The sequence below is a fragment of the Pangasianodon hypophthalmus genome, chromosome 14 (genome assembly GCF_027358585.1).
Source record: "Pangasianodon hypophthalmus isolate fPanHyp1 chromosome 14, fPanHyp1.pri, whole genome shotgun sequence".
Classification (NCBI taxonomy): Eukaryota; Metazoa; Chordata; class Actinopteri; order Siluriformes; family Pangasiidae; genus Pangasianodon; species Pangasianodon hypophthalmus.
This window is the reverse complement of record NC_069723.1, coordinates 1,960,233-1,982,215: the sequence shown is the minus strand read 5'-3', so window position 1 is coordinate 1,982,215 and position 21,983 is coordinate 1,960,233. Positions and strand designations below refer to the sequence as shown.

Here is a 21,983-nt window from a genome sequence, read left to right as displayed (position 1 = left end):
TCTGTTTTTCACCTTCCTGTGCTAAATTCATAGTTTTATGTTTGGTTGAACTTTTTTTTGACCATTTTCACCATTGAAGAAAACATATGTTTAACCTTTCAACCAAATATGCATGGTTTCACAACTCTCTCTCTCTCTCTCTCTCTCTGTCTCTCTCTCTCTCGCGCAACAATCTAATTTTTTAGCACAGAATTATCAAATACACAAAATGTGGTTAACAAGCATCCATGCTACACGCATCAGGACATTAAGGACAATCTAGATTTACTTGAAATGTATTATTTTTTTTCCAAATTAACAATTTACATTCAGTCTACATCTACATATTTGCCTATATGAGAGAATTTACTTTTCTTCTTCCCATGATCTTCAGAAACTTCCTGTTGAACATGTGACTAATGGAACTTTCGCAATATTTCATAGGGGTGATTGTGTTCAGGTAACAGGGTTAAGTGAATCTAAAATGTCCATTTTTCATAATCTATAATAGACAACTCTGGGAAAAATGACATTTCAAACATGAGATGTTAAAAGGATTCACACTATAATGCCAAAAATAATATTTTTGAATGAATTATATATAATTCAAGGTAAAGTGTAGTTATAGTGGGCTGGGACAGGCAACAATGCTGATTTCTATGTTCTATAAAATTTAATAATGTATAAGTTATTTATCTGAAACATTTTTAACATGTTTACTTTTCATTTACATACATATCTGTAAATGTAATAGCAGTCGGACACTACAGTCATGGAATCGCCCATCTAAACCCATAAACTAGCTTATGACTAGCTTATGAGGCTAACAGGTCAGCTAGGTAGCATATTATTATTTCGCTTATACACATTGTGAAAAGTCATGAAAAGAGGATAGAACTATCAGGAAGATCAACATTTACCTCAGATGTGGTGGTAAATTCAAAAGAAAATGCTCCGTTTGAATAAAATTCCACTGTAATTACGCATCAACCGCTAATCAAACCTCTACGGTTTCTGCCATGCTGAGAAGACGACAACTCGTTAGCACAGAGATTCTTTTAAGTCCTGAATTTGCAAAAGTAAGACACACAGTGAACGATTTACACACAGCAGCAAGGTTCATGAGTTGTGACGTGTTTTGTTTACGGCAGAACCCATGGACTGATGCTAAGTTTAATTCCAATCGAGTCTTTTTATAGCATCTGATAGAAACGTTGATATTCCTGATGCTTTGTTTCCTCTGTTACGGTGCCTTTACATTCTTTGGATATAAGATTTTAACAGCTATGTGCTAGCTAGGTACAAAATTAATTAACCAGTTGCCTAGCAACAGCATTCTCATGATTTTAAGCACATGAACAGCGAACATGTTGTATGATCACCTTCCTATTTCGAAAGCACAAATTCCTTACTAACACACCGCAACTGTACCAGCTATGTGTTTAGCTAGCTAGCTAGATTAGATGTATTGTTATTATTAATACATACCAAAGAAATGACATCATAGCAAGTGAAAATATCTTAAATATAGGCAAAGTTTAATCTTTCACACGAGGTTATTGTAAAACAAAAACAAGATTATTAAGGCCTTTTCCAGACATATTTAAAATTGTAAGAAAAAAAAAATATATATATATTATCTGATTTTTGTATATATTTCTATAATATACACTCACCGGCCACTTTAATAGGAACACCTGTATCCTTGCTCATGTGGCAGCATGCATAAAATCACGCAGATACAAGTCAAGAGCTTCAGTTAATGTTCTCAATGGTGAGAAAAACAAAAAACATCCAGGCAGGTCTGTGGGCGGAAACGTCTTGTTGTTGAGAGAGGGTCAGAGGAGAATGGCCAGACTGGTTTGAGCTGATAAGAAGACTACGGCAACTCAAATAACCACTCTTTACATCCGTGGTGAGCAGAAAAGCATCTCAGAATGCACAATATGTTGAACCTTGATGTGGATGTGCTCCAACAGCTGAAAACTACATTGGGTTTCACTCCTGTCAGCCAAGAACAGGATTCTGAAGCTACAGTGGGCACAGATTCACCCAAACTGGACAGATGAAGATTGGAAAAACTTCAACAATAGGCTCATGAGAAATGTTAGCTAATTTCCCTATATTCAAGATATTTTCACTTGCTAAAATGTGATTATGACAGTTTCAAGATTATATTAATTCCAAAACATTCATTCATTCCCACTATGGTAAGAAAGAGATAAAAAACATAAATATAAGGTTTATAATAATAAAGATTAAAGATAAATAAAGCCCTATTAGTATTCAGGCATCTTTATTAAGCCACATTGGTTGTCTATGAAAGTCCCAAAAAAATAATAGTCATTTCTAGTTACATTGCAGAGTGAAATAGCTCTGTAAAGTTCAATATATTCACTCAATAACAACATTTATTTTCCCCATCCTCCATCTTCTTGTTTTTTTTCTCGCCTCCTGAGCCATGACCTGATTACTCAGGTGGCGAAAAAACTGCCTTATTTCTGAAACGCTGTGCTTTTTTTTGTAATTGTTGGAATTGCTTTGCTCTGGAAGAAAAGGCAGCTATAGCACGTTGGAAAACATCTGCATTCTGATTGCCTTGCAGTTGTTTCCTATAGGATTACATACAAGAGATGCACCAGTGGTTGAAGAAAGAAAAAAAAAAACAGCTAGTGTGAATGCAGCCTGAGGCAGCATTTTATGAGTGGATTTGGGATGCAGCCAGTTAGACACGTATATTTTGTAGTGTGAATATAAATGACTGCGGATGTTTGGGTCAGAGAAGAACTGGTGGGCTTACTGCTGTGTGTGTGTGTGTGAGAGAGAGAGAGAGAGAGAGAGAGAGATGAACTCTCTGTGAGCTTTATCGACCATGTTGTGGCTCAGTGGTTGCATTGATGATCTGGTTTAGTGCAGTGTGGGAGCTCATTTTGTCTAACCTTGTCTCTTCATTCTGGAGGGTACACACACACACACACACACACACATAAAAGGAGTGCAATGGTTTAATTTCACATTGTTAATAAATTCCCACTCATAAATCTGGACTTGAGATTTGCTATTCTTTGTATGCACAGTTTTTTTTTAATTAATGCATGAACTTAACATAAATATATTTACTATATTATATATAAATATAGATTCTGTTCTTCTAAATAAATTAATCTTGAATTAATCTCACATTTTTAAATGAAAAAAAAAAATCATAATTGTAGCCTACTGTTACCAAAAAGTACTCATTTTGTTTAGTTTTCCATAACATATATCTTTGTTGCTCTATAGAACAGATTATATATATGCAAAAGTTGGTTTTATATTGAAACGTGTCGCGGATTATCTTTAAATTTACCCTTGGATTGTATTTTTGTGCTTTTTTGTGTGTGTGTGTGTTGGGCAGCTACATTTGTTTTACGACACCACACACCATGTTTGCGGCACCGCCCGCCTCGGTTTCCGGCAGCGTCATGGCGGCCTACGCGGGTGGGTTTCAAAGCGCAGGCACCATCGAGGAGAAAAGAGATTTAAAGCGCAAAGCGCGTGAAGAAATCCTCCAAAAGGTAAAGTGGGAAACAGGTTTAACACGTGTGTTTTATTATATTTAAAATTTATCACACGCAAAAAACGAGTTTTAATGAAAAAAATCAAAGCTCCGCGTGAACCAGAGCTAATGAATAGCTAATGTTTTTAGCCGAATCCCAAATCGCTGTTCACTCTTTTCTTTACAAGTGTCCTGTATGGAAAACTGAATACTGATGTCTCCCCACATCCTAAATACGTGTACTACTCATTAGGGTCTTTATTAATAAGTTGTGCATTCGATGTAGTGCACAAAATGTCTAATAAAGAGTCATTTGAATTCGAACTCCGGCTTTTTAGTGAGTCAGATCATTTGATTCAGCTCATCAAAAAGAATCGACTCTTTCAGTTCCTAAATGGCTCACAGTCATTTTTCCTGTTTTGTAAACTGGACAGTTTGGGATATTTGGAGCAGTGATTGTTCTTATGGCTGAAATTGTTTCACTACATTTTAAGAAAAAGTGACATTACTTGGTGTTGCATTTTACAAAATATATTTAAATAGTTGTAAATGACACATACGATACCACTTCAGCTGGAGTTATGACCAGTGATTGCTCTTCTTTGCCTAACTGTGGCTGAAATAAAGCCGTAGGCTTCCTTGTGATTAACAAAATATCATTACTTTGCGTTACATCTGCTAAAAATCTATTTAAATAATTTTAAAACAGCAAGACAACAAATGAGCATTAATAAAAATCCTAAGCGATGAAGATGTTGTCTGCGGTCTGTGTTTCTCTACAAAGATTCATTTCCATGTATTGACAGATTTTCCTCCTAATACACCTGACTACATACAGTACATCTTCAGACAATCTTCCCTGTCGTGCTGCCTCACACACACACCCGAGAGTCATACAAGTCACTCTGCTCACCCTAACAAAGAGCTCAGATGTTTGAAAGAGGTTTCCATAGAAGCATTTTGATGAGGTTTCACCTAAAAGAGCTGACTCTCAGAGTTGACTCCGAAGATCCACCTCCAAAGAGCCGACTCGTAAGAGCTGTCTCAAAGAGTTGACTTCGAAGATCCGACTCGTAAGAGCCGACACAAAGAGCCGGCTCCGAAGAACTGGCTCAAAGAACAGACTCCTAATAGCTGACTCAAAGAGCTGACTCAAGAGCCGATTCATTCACGAACATCATGAGCAGCTATGCTAGTGTCGTTTACACACATTTTTTTAAATCCTAGTGATGTGCTGTTATCTCCCCTCCAGCTGTGTTAGCTTTACACACTCACACAAACACCGGTGATGAGAATGGATGTGACATCAGTCGCTTCCAATCTCACACACACACAAAACAAGCAGTCTAGCTCTGTGCTTAAAGTCAACACAAACCGGAAATTCAAACGCGCTTTTCTTCCTCAGCGTGACGTATTTCTGAGTAAATTTGAGTGGACGGGACTTTAGTGGATAGACTCTAGTCTCTGGAAACCTCTTTCCAGCATCTGAGTGAAAAGTGAGATGATTGTACGACGTCATGAACCAACTTCAAAGGGGAAAGAGTTGACTCTTATTGGTGAGCTGAGTCAAATGATCTGACACGCTGAAAAGAGATGGAATTAACTAGGAAGGGGTACAACACAATGTGACATCTGGGGGAGAATAAACACACTCTTCGACAAAGTAAAGGCTTCAGGAGCCTGTTTAAAATTAAACCTTCTTCTGCATCTTCTCACTTTCTCTCTCTCTCTGTCTCTCTCTCTCTCTCTCTCTCTCTCTCTCTAGGCCAAACATCAGTATGAGGAAGACAAGCGGAAAGAGGAACAGAGGAAGGCTCGAGGTGAAGACACCTGGATGCTCCCAGATGTTGAGCAGCGGCTGCAGCAGATCAGTGAGGTGTGTGTGTGTGTTTTATGAATATAATAACATAATAAAGTACACTGATTAGCAAGTGAATTGTAACGCTCATACCAACAGTGTCATTATAATAGTGCTTACATAGTGCTCTCAGTGCTCTGGAATCTGATTGGTCAGAAGGGTGTTGATTCATTTTCAGCAGCTCTGACAGTAGTGCAGCTCGAATCACAGACTTATAGTAATAATATATATTATATTAATTTATACTTACATTAATCTAACACTGTCTAGTCATTTAATGTTTTCTTGTAACAGCACACCCAAAAAAGTGTTTTATTCCTTACTTAATAAGTTGAGAATTTGAGAATTGATAGTGAAACTGATTATATAACATATTTATAAGCCCCGCCTCTCAATGTTGTTGTTGTTTTTTGCAGGACTATTCTGTAAAAGGCAAGAAGAAGAAAAAGGAGAAATCCAAGAAGAAGAAGAAGGAGAAGAAGAAGAAAGTGAAGAAAGAGAAGCCGAAATCCCAGGGCGATGGCTCATCCGATAGCTCAGAGGTCTCCTCGCTGATTGTTTACACGTTTATTTATCTATTTTGTCTCTTTGCTAATTGATCATTTTTTATTTCTCAAGTTCATCTTAAGTGTTTGTCAACATGTTTTTATTGTATTCTTACTTCGCTCTCCTCCGGTTCATGTTTAAGTATTTATTTGGTTTATTTGGTCATAGTAATGTTTGTAAAGTATCTTTACTTTACTTATGTACTTGGTGTTTGTTTACATGTAAGTCATGTTTCCATGGCGATTGTTTACAGGACTCTGATGATTGGGTGGAGGCTCCGCCCCCAACAGGAAGTGTGGATAAAGCATGGAAGGTCTCGGACCAGGCTCAGACCACGAGTAGCTCGACCAGTAGTGGCCAAGTAAGACTTTTGTGTGCGAGAGAATGTGAAGAGTGTGTATGAGTGTGTGCATGAGGGATTGTGTGTCTGTGAGAGAGAGTGTGTATGTATCTGAGAGTGTGGGTGTGTGTGTCAGAAAGTGTATCAGAGAGAGTGCGCGAGTGTGTGAGTGTGTGCGCGAGTGTGTCTGAGAGTGCGAGAGCGTGTGTGTGTGTCTGAGAGAGAGTGTGTGTGTGTGTGTGTCTGAGAGAGAATGAGAGTGTGTGTGTCTGAGGGAGAGTGTGTGTGTGTCTGAGGGAGAGTGTGTGTGTGTGTCTGAGGGAGAGTGTGTGTGTGTGTCTGAGGGAGAGAGTGTGTGTGTGTGTCTGAGGGAAAGAGTGTGTGTGTGTGTGTCTGAGGGAAAGAGTGTGTGTGTGTGTGTCTGAGGGTGAGCGCGTGTGTGTCTGAGGGTGAGCGCGTGTGTGTCTGAGGGTGAGCGCGTGTGTGTCTGAGGGTGAGCGCGTGTGTGTCTGAGGGTGAGCGCGTGTGTGTCTGAGGGTGAGCGCGTGTGTGTCTGAGGGTGTGCGCGTGTGTGTCTGAGGGTGCGCGTGTGTGTCTGAGGGTGCGCGTGTGTGTCTGAGGGTGCGCGTGTGTGTCAGAGAGTGTGTTTGAGTGTCTAAGAGAGTGTGTTTGAGTGTCTAAGAGAGTGCACGAGTGTGTGAGAGAGTGCGAGAGTGTGTGTGTCTGAGCGAGTGTGTGAGAGAGTGCAAGATCGTGTGTGTGTGTGTGTGAGAGAGTGCAAGATCGTGTGTGTGTGAGAGAGTGCAAGATCGTGTGTGTGTGAGAGAGTGCAAGATCGTGTGTGTGTGAGAGAGTGCAAGATCGTGTGTGTGTGTGAGAGAGTGCAAGATCGTGTGTGTGTGTGAGAGAGTGCAAGATCGTGTGTGTGAGAGAGAGTGCAAGATCGTGTGTGTGTGAGAGAGTGTAAGATCGTGTGTGTGTGTGAGAGAGTGCAAGATCGTGTGTGTGTGAGAGAGTGCAAGATCGTGTGTATGTCTGACCTCCTCTATGGAAAACCAGTAGAGTTGATTAGTTGAAGAGTGAAGAGGTGCTCCGTCCCAAACCACACATATTGCCCTATTTTCATACTCTGCCACTTTGCAATCAAGGTTCAAAGCATAATGAAGGAAATCCAGGTGCATACAAAATCCCACAATGCACTGCACAGCGTTAACGTCCAAACGCACTACTAACACATCTGCTGTGGCATCTGAAAGTCAACACATTGCCTGTGTAGTAAAATTTTGTGTGGTTTGGGACTCGTCCACCATGGACTGATGATGATGAGGTGTATTATGGTGTTTGTGGTCTATATAGTGAATAGAATGTGTGGTTTGGGACACGCCCACAGTGAACTCATGATGAGGAGACCGTTGGTGTTCCTGATCATTGCTGATTCTGCTCTCTAGGTTAGTTTGCTATGTAATGCTATTGATTGTCTAGGGATCAGGGAGCCATTTAGGACGCCCTACTTCAGCTACAGATTGTGTGTGTGTGTGTGAGAGTGAGAGAGAGAGAGACAGACATCAAGTGCACACTCCTGAGTGCACTCTTTAAGTGTTTGATACTGATGCTTAAGTGTTTGATGGTTTCTTTATCAGTGTACTTGTCAGTGAAGTGTGTGTGTGTGTGTGTGTGTGTATATTCACACACTCAGATCTTTCACTCACACTCATCGTTTAACGTTTGGCCCTTCAGCAGAGAGACGAGTGGATGACCTTTGACTTCCTGGCCCTGAAGACGACATCGGTTGCCGAGCGACGAGCCGAGAAGGAGGCGGAGAAGGAGGCGGAGCGAGAAAAAGCGCAGAGCCTTGAACAGGTGACGAGATTTGTGTGTGTGTGTGTGTGTGTGTGTGTGTGTATTTCTGTTAATGTGTGTGTTGAAGGGTGATGTTTAAGCCCCTCCCAACTCCTGTATCTTTCAGGCTGGCCTTCACAGACTGGAGCTGAATCCTTATTGGAAGAATGGAGGGAGTGGGCTGCCCCCGGAGGAAGGTGCCAGTACTGCAGTTACTAAAGGTAACTAACACACACATTCTCCAGTTGTGTTAGCATTGGGCCTCGTTTATCAAACTTATACAAAGAAGGCGTTCTTTCACCGTTTAGTCGTTTTTAGCGCTCTGTAAGCTTTGCCTTTTATGGAGTTTTATGGGCGTGGCTAACTGAAACGGAGCCATGTCACAAACGCACTTGGTAATTTAAGGGTGATTTGGCTTTTATCAACATACACACATGAGCATGAAGAAACTCAGCATGCTTGAAACTTCTGTAAAACTGGCAGGAACTTTTAGTTTTGTTTGTCTTTTCGCTGAGAGAGAGAGAGAAAGAGAAAGACAAGCAGATTATGACAAAGACAGATAGACTGAGAGAGACACTTTGTTCCCTGCTAAGTATATTAAATATTTCTGTTCCTGTGTCTTTCTCTGTCTCGCCATCTCCGTCTCTCCTTCTCTCTCTCTCTCTCTCTCTCTCTCTCTCTCTCTCTCTCTCTCTCAGCGGGCGTGGTGGATGATGGAGGACGGAGCTGGCTCATGAAGTCATATCAGAGGATGAAGGAGCAGGCAGAGAGAGAGCAGCGCAGCCTGGATGACGTGGTGGCTGAGAGATACGGGGTATACACACACACACACACGGACACACACACACACACATATGGACACACACAGATAGCGTAAACATTCTCTTGAGGAACCTCTTGTGGAACACAAGTGTGGTGAAGCTGAACACTTTAGTGATCACTCGATGTGTTTGACCAATCAGGTTCTGTCCTGCTGGCTCCGCCCACAATCAGTCCTTGTCCATGGGAAACTAACCCACCCTGGAGCAGGAACTAAAATCACTCCAGGGCCTTATGGGTTATGTGAATGCAAATAAATGTTTGTGCAAATAAACATGTGTGAGATTTATTGAAATGAAATTGTTTTAGACCGAAGTTGAAATATGTGTGTGTGTGTGTTGTAGTCCATGGAGCAGTTTCAGAAGAGACTGAAGGAAGCAGAAGAGGCCACCTTCTCACAGAGGAGAGATGAGAGAGACATGGGGAGGAAAGGAGAGGGAGACGGAAGGAGACAGGGGTGGAGGAGAGAGACAAACAGGGACAGGGACAGAGAGAGAGACAGGGACAGAGAGAGAGACAGGGACAGAGAGAGGCATAGGGAAAGACAGAGAGACATGGGTAGAGACCAGTGGACAGAAAGAGACAGAGAGCGGGACAGGGACAGAGAGCGGGACAGGGACAGAGAGCGGGACAGGGACAGAGAGCGGGACAGGGACAGAGAGCGGGACAGAGATAGAGAGCGGGACAGGGACAAGGAGAAGGATATAGAAAGACAGAAGGACATGACAAGGGACAGAGGGACAGAGAGAGAAAGAGGACGTTTCCTCAAACCCTCCGACTCTGATGACTTCCTGCCTCTGGGGGCAGGCTTTAGGAGGCCTGGATTGACAGCCTCCTCATCCAATCAGAGTGCAGGGAAGTTCCTGAAACCTGGAGATGATGATGATGATGATGACGATGATGTTCCAGCATGGAGGAAGAGTGAAGAGAAGAAGGATGGAGTGAAAGAGAAGGAGGAGTCGGGGACACAGAAGAGGGAGGAAGAGAGTAGGACTGCTCCAGTGCAGAAGAGCAGGTGAGAAAATACACACACACACACACACACACACACACACACACACAGAGGACAGGAAGAAGAAGAGAGTCAGATGAGGTCACTTCCTAGACACAGCTGTGTGTTTACTGTATTTATCTGTTAAATGTGTTCCTGTGTGTGTGTGTGTGTGTGTGCAAGTCTGTATGTGTGTATACTAATTTATCCTACTGAGATGAGATCACACACAGCTGTGTTGCATGATGGATCAGTTGTGACCCACAGCTCCCACACAACGCAAGTGTGGTCCACACACACACACACACACACACACACACACACACACACACACACACACATTCTCGTTGAATTTAAACAAATATTAACATTCTCATACTGAAACACTGTAAATTGTTATACAGCGCTCAGAACTGACTTATAAGGAAGTTTGTCTCTTATTAACACATCGTGTGTGTGTGTGAGTGTGTGTGCGCACACGCACTGACCTGCACATTATCGACCTCTTTGTGCTGCATCCCAAATTAGCTTTCTCCTCTCTCTCTCTCTGTGTGTGTGTGTGTGTGTGTGTGTGTGTGTGTGTGATCTGACAGTTTATCCTGCTGCTGAGTGATAATCTGTATTTCAGACTGTTTTCATCAACATGTTCATTTTTCTGTAAATTCTTTCATCACAGTGGCCTATAAATACAGCTGAGTGCAAAAGTTTACACACCCTTGGTTTCTGGAAAAATCCTGATCCTCTCAGTCTCCAAACCTGATTTGGAATTTTGAAGAGTGTAGAAGTGAAAATTCCAATGCAGTAGACACAAAGGCTGCTCAGAGAACATTTATATTACGCTCAGAAAGGGAGATGCAAACATATGATTTAGATTTTTTTTCACAGTAATATCTTAGCATTGTCTATTCGACTATTATTATCCGTGAATATCTATTTTATCTGTGAATCCGTAACATGCTAAAGGCTTAAAATTATATTTATTTTTATTTCATCCTAAATGTATGCAAACTTTTTGTACTCGGCTGTATCTCAGCCCACGATAAATGAACGTAATCATGAATAAAAGAAGCGCGTGGTTAATATTGATTATAAATAATGATTGAAGTAATAAAGGAAGGTAAGGAGAAGAAGAATGAAAACATGAACGTGTGACGCTACACAATAAATTTACAGCATTCGTTCATTCATCCTTAGTAACTGCCTGGTCAGTGTCATGGTGGTTTGCATTAGGCTGCTACTATTGTTAGAAAATATCACTCGCAGGTACAAACTAATATATAATATAATATATATAATATAATATATATATAAAATAATAATCGTGCTAGTGGGATTAAATAAACATGACACACACATCTCTACTTGAGACTAATGATGAACTGGAGTGATGAACTGGAGTGATGAACTGGAGTCATGTGTTTCCAGCGGGCGTAGTGTTCATGTTTAATAAAAAAAAAATATATATATATATATATATATATATATATATATATATATATATATATATATATATATACACACACACAAACAAACCCTTCACAGTTAGGCCACACCCATTTTGTTTTAAATCTGAATAAAGATCCAGATAGTTGGATTACAATACACTCCTAAACTGTATCTCACTGTGTATCTGAAGTACAGTGAAAAGACTATTGGTTTATTCTATGTATTATTATTATTATTATTATTATTATTATTACAGCTCAGAGAGTGAGGAAGAGGAAGAAGAAGAGGAAGTGCGGCTCCTGACAGATGAGGAGATGAATAAACTCGGGGCCAAACTTCTCAAGGCCGAGCTCATGGGGAATACGGTGAGGTGAAAACGCTCCACTGAGCCACGCCCCTTTCTCTCTCTCTCTCTCTGTATTTCTGTCTATTTTTTTTTTTTTTTTTTCACCCAGTGGCTCCGTCTCAAATCACATGATACTGTACCACATAGTGTGATGCCTTCACCAGGAACAGAAATTGAGTCTTATTCAAGCTGCGCTGGCTGCACGTTAAGTTCGGCACTGACACAAACTTCTCAGCTGCTGATATTTTTAGATTTTATAACCTATTTTTCTTTATCATCCATAAACTCTGGAATAGTATACTACTGTCCAACTAATAAGTGTGTATGTACTATGTAGTGTGAAAGCACAATTTCAAAATTCTAGTTAGCGACGTGAACTGCGGCTCGGTCCCAAATCACACACTACTGTAAGAATTATGTTAGATTTATATAACTGTAAGATAATCCTCCACAGGAAGTACATACTAATTAGTACGGTAGTGTGTAGTGTGTAGTGAAAGAGGTGATTGCAGTCATTACAACCAAATGACCTAGTACTAATATTCTAAACATTAAGTACACTTGTCTTACAGCAGGATGCTAATTTGTTAGAAGTTTAATTTGCATATTGTTGCTTCATTTGCATATATTTATTTTTATTTGCATATTGCTGTCTTATATTGTACATCAGTGTTAAACTATTAATATTTTGTGTGTGTGTGTGTGTGTGTGTGTGTGTGTGTAGGCTCTAATGGACTCTCTGAAGGCTCAGCTAGAAGCTGCGCGGAAGGCGAGAGAGAATCATGCTCACAAACCCAAACAGGTGAGTTCAGTGTGTGTGTGTGTGTGTGTGTGTGTGTGTGTGCGCGTTCAGCTCTGTGTACTGTATACGTATGCGTTTGGTTTTGTGTGTGAGAGTATGTTTATGAGTTTATGAAATTGTTTTTCTTGCTCTCAGGTGTCTGTGCAGGAGGAGGCGGAACAGGAAGTGGTCTTGTTCAGAACGGACCAATCAGGACGAGCGTGGCCAGTGAGTGGCCCCTCCCAGCACGTGGAGCCGAAAGCAGGGAGGAGGAAGAAGAAAGCGGTAAGAGAGAGACACACACATTAGTGTTTGTTGTTACGTTCTGTTAAATACTGTAGTTTTACTTATGTTTAAGAATGATGTTAATACTACTGATGGGTTTTTATTTTAATTTTATAGTCGAATGCATGTTAAAAAAAAAAAAAAAAAAAAAAAAAAAAGTGAATTTGATGACCTGATATTTCGAATAAACAGTCTAATGTGTGTATGAAATTATTTTTTCATTCTGCACTCAGCTGCAGCCGATTGAATAAACGCAGTATTTAAATATATTTGCATATTAATGAGGCTATAATGTTAATCTGACACAGAGTGTGAAAAAATTATGAGGCAGCAATTTATCATAAACTTTAATGCCTTCAAGGATTTTATTTATTTGACTTTTTTGCCCTGTATATTCACTATATAGTGACGTTTCATACAGGAAAAAAGAGTTAGCAAAAGTTGAAGGTTGAGTGAAGAGCAAACCCGTGTAATATGTATGGAATAAAACGTGGAGTTTTGCCGTTATAGGAAAATAATCAGCGTCAGGGTGGTATGATGCATCCGATGTGAAGTGGTGATGAGTTACTCACAAGTGTTTTTATTCCTCCTATAGCACAGCCATTTGCAATGTAAATTCATTTATTATTATTATTATTATTATTATTTTCATTATTATTATACATTATTTCCAAACCTTAAATGCGTGCATAAGCAAACAGTGACTCACAGTCCAGTGAGTGTTGCAGTCTTAGCATCACACACATTTCTCTCTTTATTTCTCTCTTACTTCTAAAGTGTGTGTGTGTGTGTGTATGTGTGTGAAGAGCCTCTTGAGCACCCTTTCAAATGTTAAACCACAAATAATCAACAAGGGTGATTAAATCATTTAACTATGTGCCTCTCTGTGTGTGTGTGTGTGTGTGTGTGTGTGTGTGTGTGTGTGTGTGTGTTTACCTGCGCAGATCGAGACCCATGTTGCTGGCGAGCGTGTGCGTTACTTTGCAGATGATGACAGTTTGGATCTGAAGGAGATGGTGCGCCGGGAGAAGATGACCTCAGCTCAGGATCAGAATGCCCTCTACTCACGCATGGCTGCTAAGGTGGGTGTTTCTGCCACAATCTGGCAACCCGAAATTCACATTACATTGCGGTAACCAGGATTATCTGGACACACACACAGACACACAGGCATTTTAAATGCTGTTTCAATCTGGCAACCCAAACATATTCTAACAGCTGAATGTACTGATAAATTCAGAGGGATGTACCTGTCTCAAACTGGCAACCAGAATACACTAATTGTGGCGTTGATATGGCAACCTTCCATTTTAATCTAGAACCCAGACAGACAACTAATGTGCTAAACGTTCCTACAATCTGGCAACCTGCATACACAAGATATTGCTTTCTAATATGTGGTCATGCTGGTTTTTTTTTTTTTCCCTCAATCTGGCAACCAACATTAATTTGGGGGAAAAAAAAGGCATTATGTCTTGTGTACCTTATGCTTATCTGGCAACCAGACATACACAGATTTGCGCCCTATACAGCTATACAGCGATGTACACACACACACACACACACACACAGACTGAATGTAACAGATGGTGAACATTTCTCTCTGCCTCTCTTCATTGCTCCCCCCGAGTGTGTGTGAGTGTGTGTGTGTGTAACATGGCGGGTGAAAACTGTATTAATAAACTTACAAAGACGTCACTATCACCATGGAGACTGGAAATGAAAGTGCCAAACATTGCACATTTTAGCTTTCTGTCTCTCTCGCTAGAGTAAATGCTCTGGCGTTACCATGGCGAATATGCTAAAAATATGTACTTATTTTAGCTGTGTGTGCATGATGAATGCCAAGTCAGCAACAGCAGTTGTGCGTCTTTGTGTCACATGTGTGTATACGTGTGTACGCATCGCACACGCAAACACACGTACAGATACACACTGATGCAATGTCTCACTGTCAATCAAACATGTCAAGGACGAGAACACACTTCCCATAGAGCTTGTTGCCACGGAGATAATGTCTTGCACGCACACACACACACACACACACACACACTCGCACACACATGTACTGATCCTGATCGGAATTGTGCAATACTTCATAAAATACAAAAAAACCCTGTTAGAAAAGTGTGAGTATGATAGTTAGTACAGGTGTGAAAACGAAAGTCGGTTTCCTTTGTTGTTTTTATTATTCTGTTCACTTTTCCTGAATACACGTGAACGTGTGAAAAAACATGACCATGTGTACAGAGTAATGTACAAAGGCGCTAATAACTTAAGGACCTAGAACAGCATGAAGAACATACTAAAAAAAGAAAGTTCTAAAATGAGAAAGTAAGAACCAAGTGAACCATGAATAAAAAATGCTGAAGTACAATAAACTAATTAAAGATTTAAAAATAAGAAAATTCAGAAAATGTAAGAACACACCAACCCTTGAAAGACATTTTAATATACTAAAGCATGAACGAGCTAATAATGCAGTACATTTCTGAGAACATAACATCATACTAAAGCTTTCAGAAAGTAGTAACACACTAAAGCTGTAAGCTGTAACATCGTAATGTACTAAAGTATGAAAAATCAATCACTACTACTAAGGCAGAGAGAATGTAACATCGTACTAAACTTTTCAGATCATCGCAGCTTACTGAAACTTTTAGACAGTAACATCTTACTAGCTTTACATGTACTAAAGCTCTAAGAGCGTAACGACGTAGTAAAGCTTTTCGAACGTAATGATGTAGTAAAGCTCTAACATGACGTACTAAAGCTCTACGAACGTGACGACGTACTAAAGCTCTACGAATGTGACGACGTACTAAAGCTCTACGAACGTGACGACGTACTAAAGGTCTACGAACGTGACGACGTAGTAAAGGTCTACGAACGTGACCAGGTACTAAAGCTCTACGAACGTGACCAGGTACTAAAGCTCTACGAACGTGACCACGTACTAAAGGTCTACGAACGTGACCACGTACTAAAGGTCTACGAACGTGACCACGTACTAAAGGTCTACGAACGTGACCAGGTACTAAAGCTCTACGAACGTGACGACGTACTAAAGCCCTACGAACGTGACGACGTACTAAAGCCCTACGAACGTGACGACGTACTAAAGCCCTACGAACGTGACGACGTACTAAAGCTCTACGAACGTGATGACGTACTAAAGCTCTACGAGTGTAACGACGTACTAAAGCTCAAAGAACATAACGAAAGAAACATAACAACGTGCTATAGAAAATAATATTAAACTAAAAAAAATTTATGTGCTAAAGTTCTATACTATTAATTTGGTAACATATTAACGCTGTAAACATGTACGAAAGTACTAAAGCTTTAAAAACGTAACCACATAATGAAGTTCTACGAACATCATGACTTAGAAAAGTTCCGTGACTGCCGTAACGCAATAAATGATAAAACGCAAAGAACGTAGTAACGTCCTAAAGTTCTAAGCATGTGATGATGTGTGAAGACTGCAGTAACGTACTCAAGCTATAAAAATGTAAGAACATGCTAACGTGTGAAGACCATATTGTACTAAATTTCTAATGTGTGTGTGTTTTTGTGTGTTAGATGATGGGCAAGCAGGATGGCGATAACTACACACTGGACGACATGTTCGTATCGAGCGCAGCTCAGAGAGAAAGGGAGGGGCTTGATGAAGAGAGAGCGAGGAACCGAGCGATGAGGGAGGGGCGGAGCCTCGCCACACGAATGGATAAATGCCCGTTCTGCTTCAGCAACACCGAGCTGCCCAAACACCTGGTGGTGGCTATTGGGGCAAAGGTACATGCTAATCATCACACACATGCCAATTATCCCACACACACTAATTACCTTTACACACTGTATTTAACGTCATGCTTATTATCTCACACGTAGCGAATTACTCGACACTATTTATCCCAAATACCAGTGGTGTTAACACACCAGTTTAGCCTACGTTAGTTACTTTGCATGCTAATATCCATACTTATGCTATTCCTAGCTAACTTCATTAAACACTGTTATTTCTGCACTAGGATATTTTCTGCCACACACAGTAACTACCACAAACTAGCACACACACACACACAGTTTTATATGCTAATTACCCCACATGCTAATTAGATGATTTGCCCCACATGCTAATATACGTATTACCGTATATATGGTTTACTTATCACACTTGTGAGCAGTAGTATATGTGTGTGTGTTTGTGTGTGTAGGTGTATCTTTGTCTTCCTAACAGCGTCTCTCTGACTGAGGGACACTGTCTCATTGCTCCACTGCAGCACCACTGCTGCGCAACTGGCCTTGACGAGGACGTGTGGAATGAACTACAGGTATGTACACACGCATACGCAAATATATTTCATTAAATGATATGCACATGTAGTTATTTTTCCCTCTGTCTCTGTCTTTCAGGTGTTCCGCAAGTCGTTGGTTCAGATGTTCAATTCGCTTGGTCTCGACTGCGTGTTTTTAGAAACTCACATGAACCCCAAGAAGCGCATGCATATGCTGTATGAGTGTGTTCCACTTCCACGGGAGCTTGGCGATATGGCACCCGTCTACTTCAAGGTAACTTGTAAGGACACAGAGACAGAGACTTTCCTCTTAGATGGTGCTCACGCTTGGGACAGATACTGGAATGGAGACAGAGGGGCAGAGACAGAGCCTGAGACAGAGGGACGGATAGATACAGGGGCTGAGATTTTGCCTGAGACAGAAGGACAGAGAGATGAAGAGCCACAGACAGATAGAGAGCCTGAGACAGAGAGACAGACAGATAGAGAGCCTGAGACAGAGAGACAGACAGATAGAGAGCCTGAGACAGAGAGACAGACAGATAGAGAGCCTGAGACAGAGAGACAGACAGACAGAGAGTCTGAGACAGAGAGTCTGAGACAGAGAGTCTGAGACAGAGAGTCTGAGACAGAGAGTCTGAGACAGATAGAGAGCCTGAGACAGACAGAGAGACAGGCAGACAGAGAGACAGGCAGACAGAGAGACAGGCAGACAGACAGAGAGACAGGCAGGCAGACAGAGAGACAGGCAGACAGAGAGACAGGCAGACAGAGAGTCTGAGACAGAGAGACAGACAGATAGAGAGTCTGAGACAGAGAGACAGACAGATAAAGAGCCTGAGACAGAGAGACAGACAGATACAAGTGCAGGTAGAGAGCCTGAGACAGAGAGACAGACAGATACAAGTGCAGGTAGAGAGCCTGAGACAGAGGGAGAGATGCGCTGAGACAGAGGGACAGACAGATACAGGGGCAGACAGAAGCAGAAACAGATAGAGAGACAGAGGATCAAACAGAAAGCCTGAAACAGAGAGACAGACACATGGACAGTGAAGTAACCAGAGACAAATACAGGGGCAAAGATAGATGGACTGAGACCGAGAGAGAAACTGAAAGTCAGGAGAGTGTCTTCAGGCGCTCTTAGAGTAGATGTCGATGCAGAAACAGAGAGTCCCATCCAGCTTTGGGACCATGATAATGGGGCTAGACCAGGGCCTGGTGGATCTTTGATCAGTTTTTACATCTTCTGTACTAATTTATTGTTCTTCAGGTGTGATGGTTTTCCATTGAAAGGCCTGAGAACACACACTAAATACACTAAAATACCTGCTTGTGTCATTTGTGTGTCCAAGAAAGCCATCATGGAGTGTGATGAGGAGTGGGCGATGAATAAGAAGGTGGTGGAGCTGTCATCCAAGAACATCAGACAGGCTGTGAGACATACACTCGTTCATAATTCCGGCTCTTTCCCCTCACCTTTTTCTCTTCAGTATTATCATGCCTGTGTGTGTGTGTGTGTGTCCAGGTTCCGCGTGGTTTGCCGTACTTCTCTGTCGATTTTGGGTTGCAGGGAGGATTCGCTCACGTCATTGAAAATCAAGACAAGTTTCCATATTACTTTGGGAAAGTAAGTATACACTATGCATACACACACACACACACACACACACACACACATATACACATATACATATACACGTGTCCTAACACCCCACATTCTCACAGGAAGTCCTCGGTGGTATGTTGGACCTAGAGCCGAGGCGATGGAGGAAGCCGATCCGCGAGAACTTTGATGATCAACGTAAGAAGGTCCTGCAGTTCTCCCAGTGGTGGAAACCCTTCGACTGCACCAAGAGCCAATAAGAGATCTGCTTTCATCTTGGGGGTGGGGTCAGACTCAGAGTTGGAGTCTGTCCTGTCTATAATCTATATAATAACACAAACGCTGTATCATAGAGCTGGAACATTAAAGTTTTGTTGATTTTTAAGAAAGTGTGGAAAAGTTTGTGTTCAGTGGATGTGTGTGATTCTTCTTCACTCTTCATTCATTGATAATTGAGCAGATATACACTGATCAGCCATAACATTAAAACCACCTGCCTAATACTGTGTAGGTCCCCTTGTACCTCCAAAACAGCTCTGACACATCGAGGCATTGAGGACTCCACAAGACCTCTGAAGGTGTGCTGTGGTATTTGGCACCAAGACATTAGCATCAGATGCTTTAAGTCCTATAAGTTGCAAGGTGGGGCCTCCATGGATCGGACTTGTTTGTCCAGCACGTCCCACAGATGCTCAATCTGATTGAGATCTGGGGAATTTGGAGGCAAAGTCAATACCTTGAACTCTATGTTCCTCAAACCATTCCTGAACAATTTTGGCAGTGTGGCAGGGTGCATTATCGTGCTGAAAAAGGCCACTGCCATTAGGGAATACTGTTAAAGGTGTGTACTTGGTCTGCAACAATGTTTAGGTAGGTGGTACGTGTCAAAGTAACATCCACATGAATGCCAGGACCCAAAGTTTCCCAGCAGAACATTGCCCAGAGTATCACATTTCCTCCACCAGCTTGCCTTCTTCCCATAGTGCATCCTGGTGCCATCTCTTCCCCAGGTAAATGATGCACACACACCTGGCCGTCCACATCATATAAAAGAAAATGTGATTCATCAGACCAGGCCGCCTTCTTTCATTGCACCATGGTCCAGTTCTGATGCTCTCGTGCCCATTGTAGGAGCTTTCGGTGGTGGACAGGGTCAGCATGGGCACTCTGACCGCTCTGCAGCTACGCAGCTCCATACATAGCAAGCTGCGATGCACTGTGTGTCCTGACACCTTTCTATCATAGTCAGCATTAACTTTTTCAGCAATTTGTGCTACAGTAGCTCTTCTGTGGGACCAGACGTACTAGCCTTCGCTCCCCAGGTGCATCAGTGAGCCTTGGGCATCCATGACCCTGTCACTGGTTCACCAGTTGTCCTTCCTTTGACCACTTTTGGTAGTTATTAACTCCTGCATACCGGGAACACCCCACAAGACCTGCTGTTTTGGAGAAGCTCTGACCCAGTCGTCTAGCCATCACAATTCAGCCCTCGTCAAAGTCGCTCAGATCCTTACGCTTGCCCATTTTACCTGCTTCTAACACATCACACCGTGATGCTGCCAGCACCATGCTTTACTGTGGCAGTGTTCTCTGGATGATTAACAGTGTTGGGTTTCCACCAAATGTATTGTTTTGTGCTAAGCCACAAAGCAAATAGATTGTTAAACAATCTATTAGTGTTACTGTTTAGGATGGTGGATGAGGCATGAAATGATTGTTTACATTCCTTATTAGGCCAAGCAAGCTTTGATTGGCAGGCACCTACGTGTGATGCGATTGGCTTGATGCAACAAATAATTGACAGTGGTTCTGTCTAGCCAGACTCATGACATGTTGAACAGAACAAGACAGAGCTTTCTCAAATCTATAACCATGCTTCTCAGCCAGTGAGACTGTTCTGTCCTCCAAGTTTCCCAAACTCTTGTGGTGAACTGATTTGTGGGATTTATGACTCTGAGAAAAACCTCCAAACGGGTATCCTCATGCTGCCTTTTGTGTTATTGTGTGTTTATTTCAGTAATGTGTGAGGGGGAGGCAGTGAGGAAATGGGTCAGGAAGAGAGAAAGACACAGAGACAGAAAGGGACAGAGAAAATTAGCAGACAGACAGGCAGAGACAGAAAGAGAGAAAAATGTCCTAAAGGCAAAGGAGAGATGAACCATTCGGTGTTAGTGTGCACGCACGCACACACACACACACACACACACACACACAGTTCCAAATGACCTATATTCCCTTTCTCTCTCTCTCTCTCTCTCTCTCTCCCCCTCTCCACCTCCCTCAGACAGCCCTAAATGATGTTCTATATTCTGACACACATAACATGCCCTAAAGGTCCTAATTCTAGTTGTGGGTTATTTCCACTGACGTGTGTGTTACTGTAGCTAAATACTGTTGTACCTAGCCCTAACCTTAACTTTAACCTCAGTAACCAGAAGAAGATCTGAGTAAGGATAAAATCAGTTAAAAGTCAGTTCAATAAGTTAAAACTTTCGTATTAAGCAACAGCCTAAACAATACTCATCACAGTTTGCACAAATTGATCGAATTTAATAAAAAGGTGTATGAGTTGCTTCTCAAACTAATATGTAAAGTTGTGATTGGTTGTAGTTAAAACAAGGGGCGGGGTTAGTGTGAGGGTCGGGGTTGGGTCATCACATAAAATGGACCACGTGAGGTTGGAAAGCCATAGCTTATAGATTTTCTATACCCAATTGTTAAATAATTTCCTCAGTACTTGACATAATTTGAAAATAATAATAACTGGAAAATAATTTGGTTTTCACGTCACAGCATGACATCATTACATTGGTCTGTTTTTGCTAAGGTGGGTGTGGTCTTGCTTTCTTTGGAGGCCAGTAAAGAAATCTGACTTTCTGAAGATTGATGTGTTAAAACGAACAAATGATCATTGAGAAGTAATGCTTTATGATTGATTTTAGAAATGTGGAAATTGATTGACGTTCTCCAGGGAACAAAAACTTCCGAAATCCGAAAACAAACGAAAACTTTCAATGAACGTGACTGAAAATGCAAACAAAATCATTGTAAATTGTGGAAGAGTGAAAACTTTAAGATCTTAACCGGTTAAAACCTAAACATTTTCGCAACTGATCTAAATTCCTGTCCAGAAATCGTCACTTCCTGCACGCCTGACTACAGGAAAATCTGTGTAGAAAATATATTTCCTATGATTCTCCAAGCAACAAATCATGCTGTAAAGTCTAAAGATGGTCTGAAAATGTTAAAATAAATACACAGTGATTAAATTTATCAGTTTTTATTTATACTCTAGGCTTCCTATAAGCAGA

The 21,983-nt window shown here is 41.3% G+C and overlaps 1 protein-coding gene across 1 annotated transcript; it reads left to right on the top strand.

Moving 5' to 3' along the window:
- The first annotated feature begins 3,394 nt into the window (after positions 1–3,394).
- On the top strand, positions 3,395–19,061 carry cwf19l2 (CWF19 like cell cycle control factor 2). The gene is made up of 18 exons (XM_034310930.2): positions 3,395–3,536; positions 5,283–5,393; positions 5,792–5,917; positions 6,175–6,282; positions 7,999–8,121; positions 8,228–8,321; positions 8,799–8,914; positions 9,264–9,934; positions 11,613–11,721; positions 12,427–12,504; positions 12,640–12,768; positions 13,713–13,850; positions 16,354–16,566; positions 16,989–17,105; positions 17,188–17,343; positions 18,422–18,502; positions 18,595–18,696; positions 18,795–19,061. The coding sequence occupies exons 1-18, from the start codon at positions 3,405–3,407 to the stop codon at positions 18,930–18,932; spliced, it is 2,742 nt and encodes a 913-aa protein (XP_034166821.2). The 5' UTR covers positions 3,395–3,404; the 3' UTR covers positions 18,933–19,061.
- The last annotated feature ends 2,922 nt before the right edge of the window (positions 19,062–21,983 follow it).

Bases quoted from the DNA above. Each gene is read 5' to 3' on its own strand.
- cwf19l2 (XM_034310930.2), top strand. From the start codon at position 3,405: ATGTTTGCGGCACCGCCCGCCTCGGTTTCCGGCAGCGTCATGGCGGCC. The intron at 8,322-8,798 runs GTAACTAACACA...TCTCTCTCTCAG, and splicing joins CAGTACTGCAGTTACTAAAG to CGGGCGTGGTGGATGATGGA. The intron at 9,935-11,612 runs GTGAGAAAATAC...TTATTATTACAG, and splicing joins GCTCCAGTGCAGAAGAGCAG to CTCAGAGAGTGAGGAAGAGG.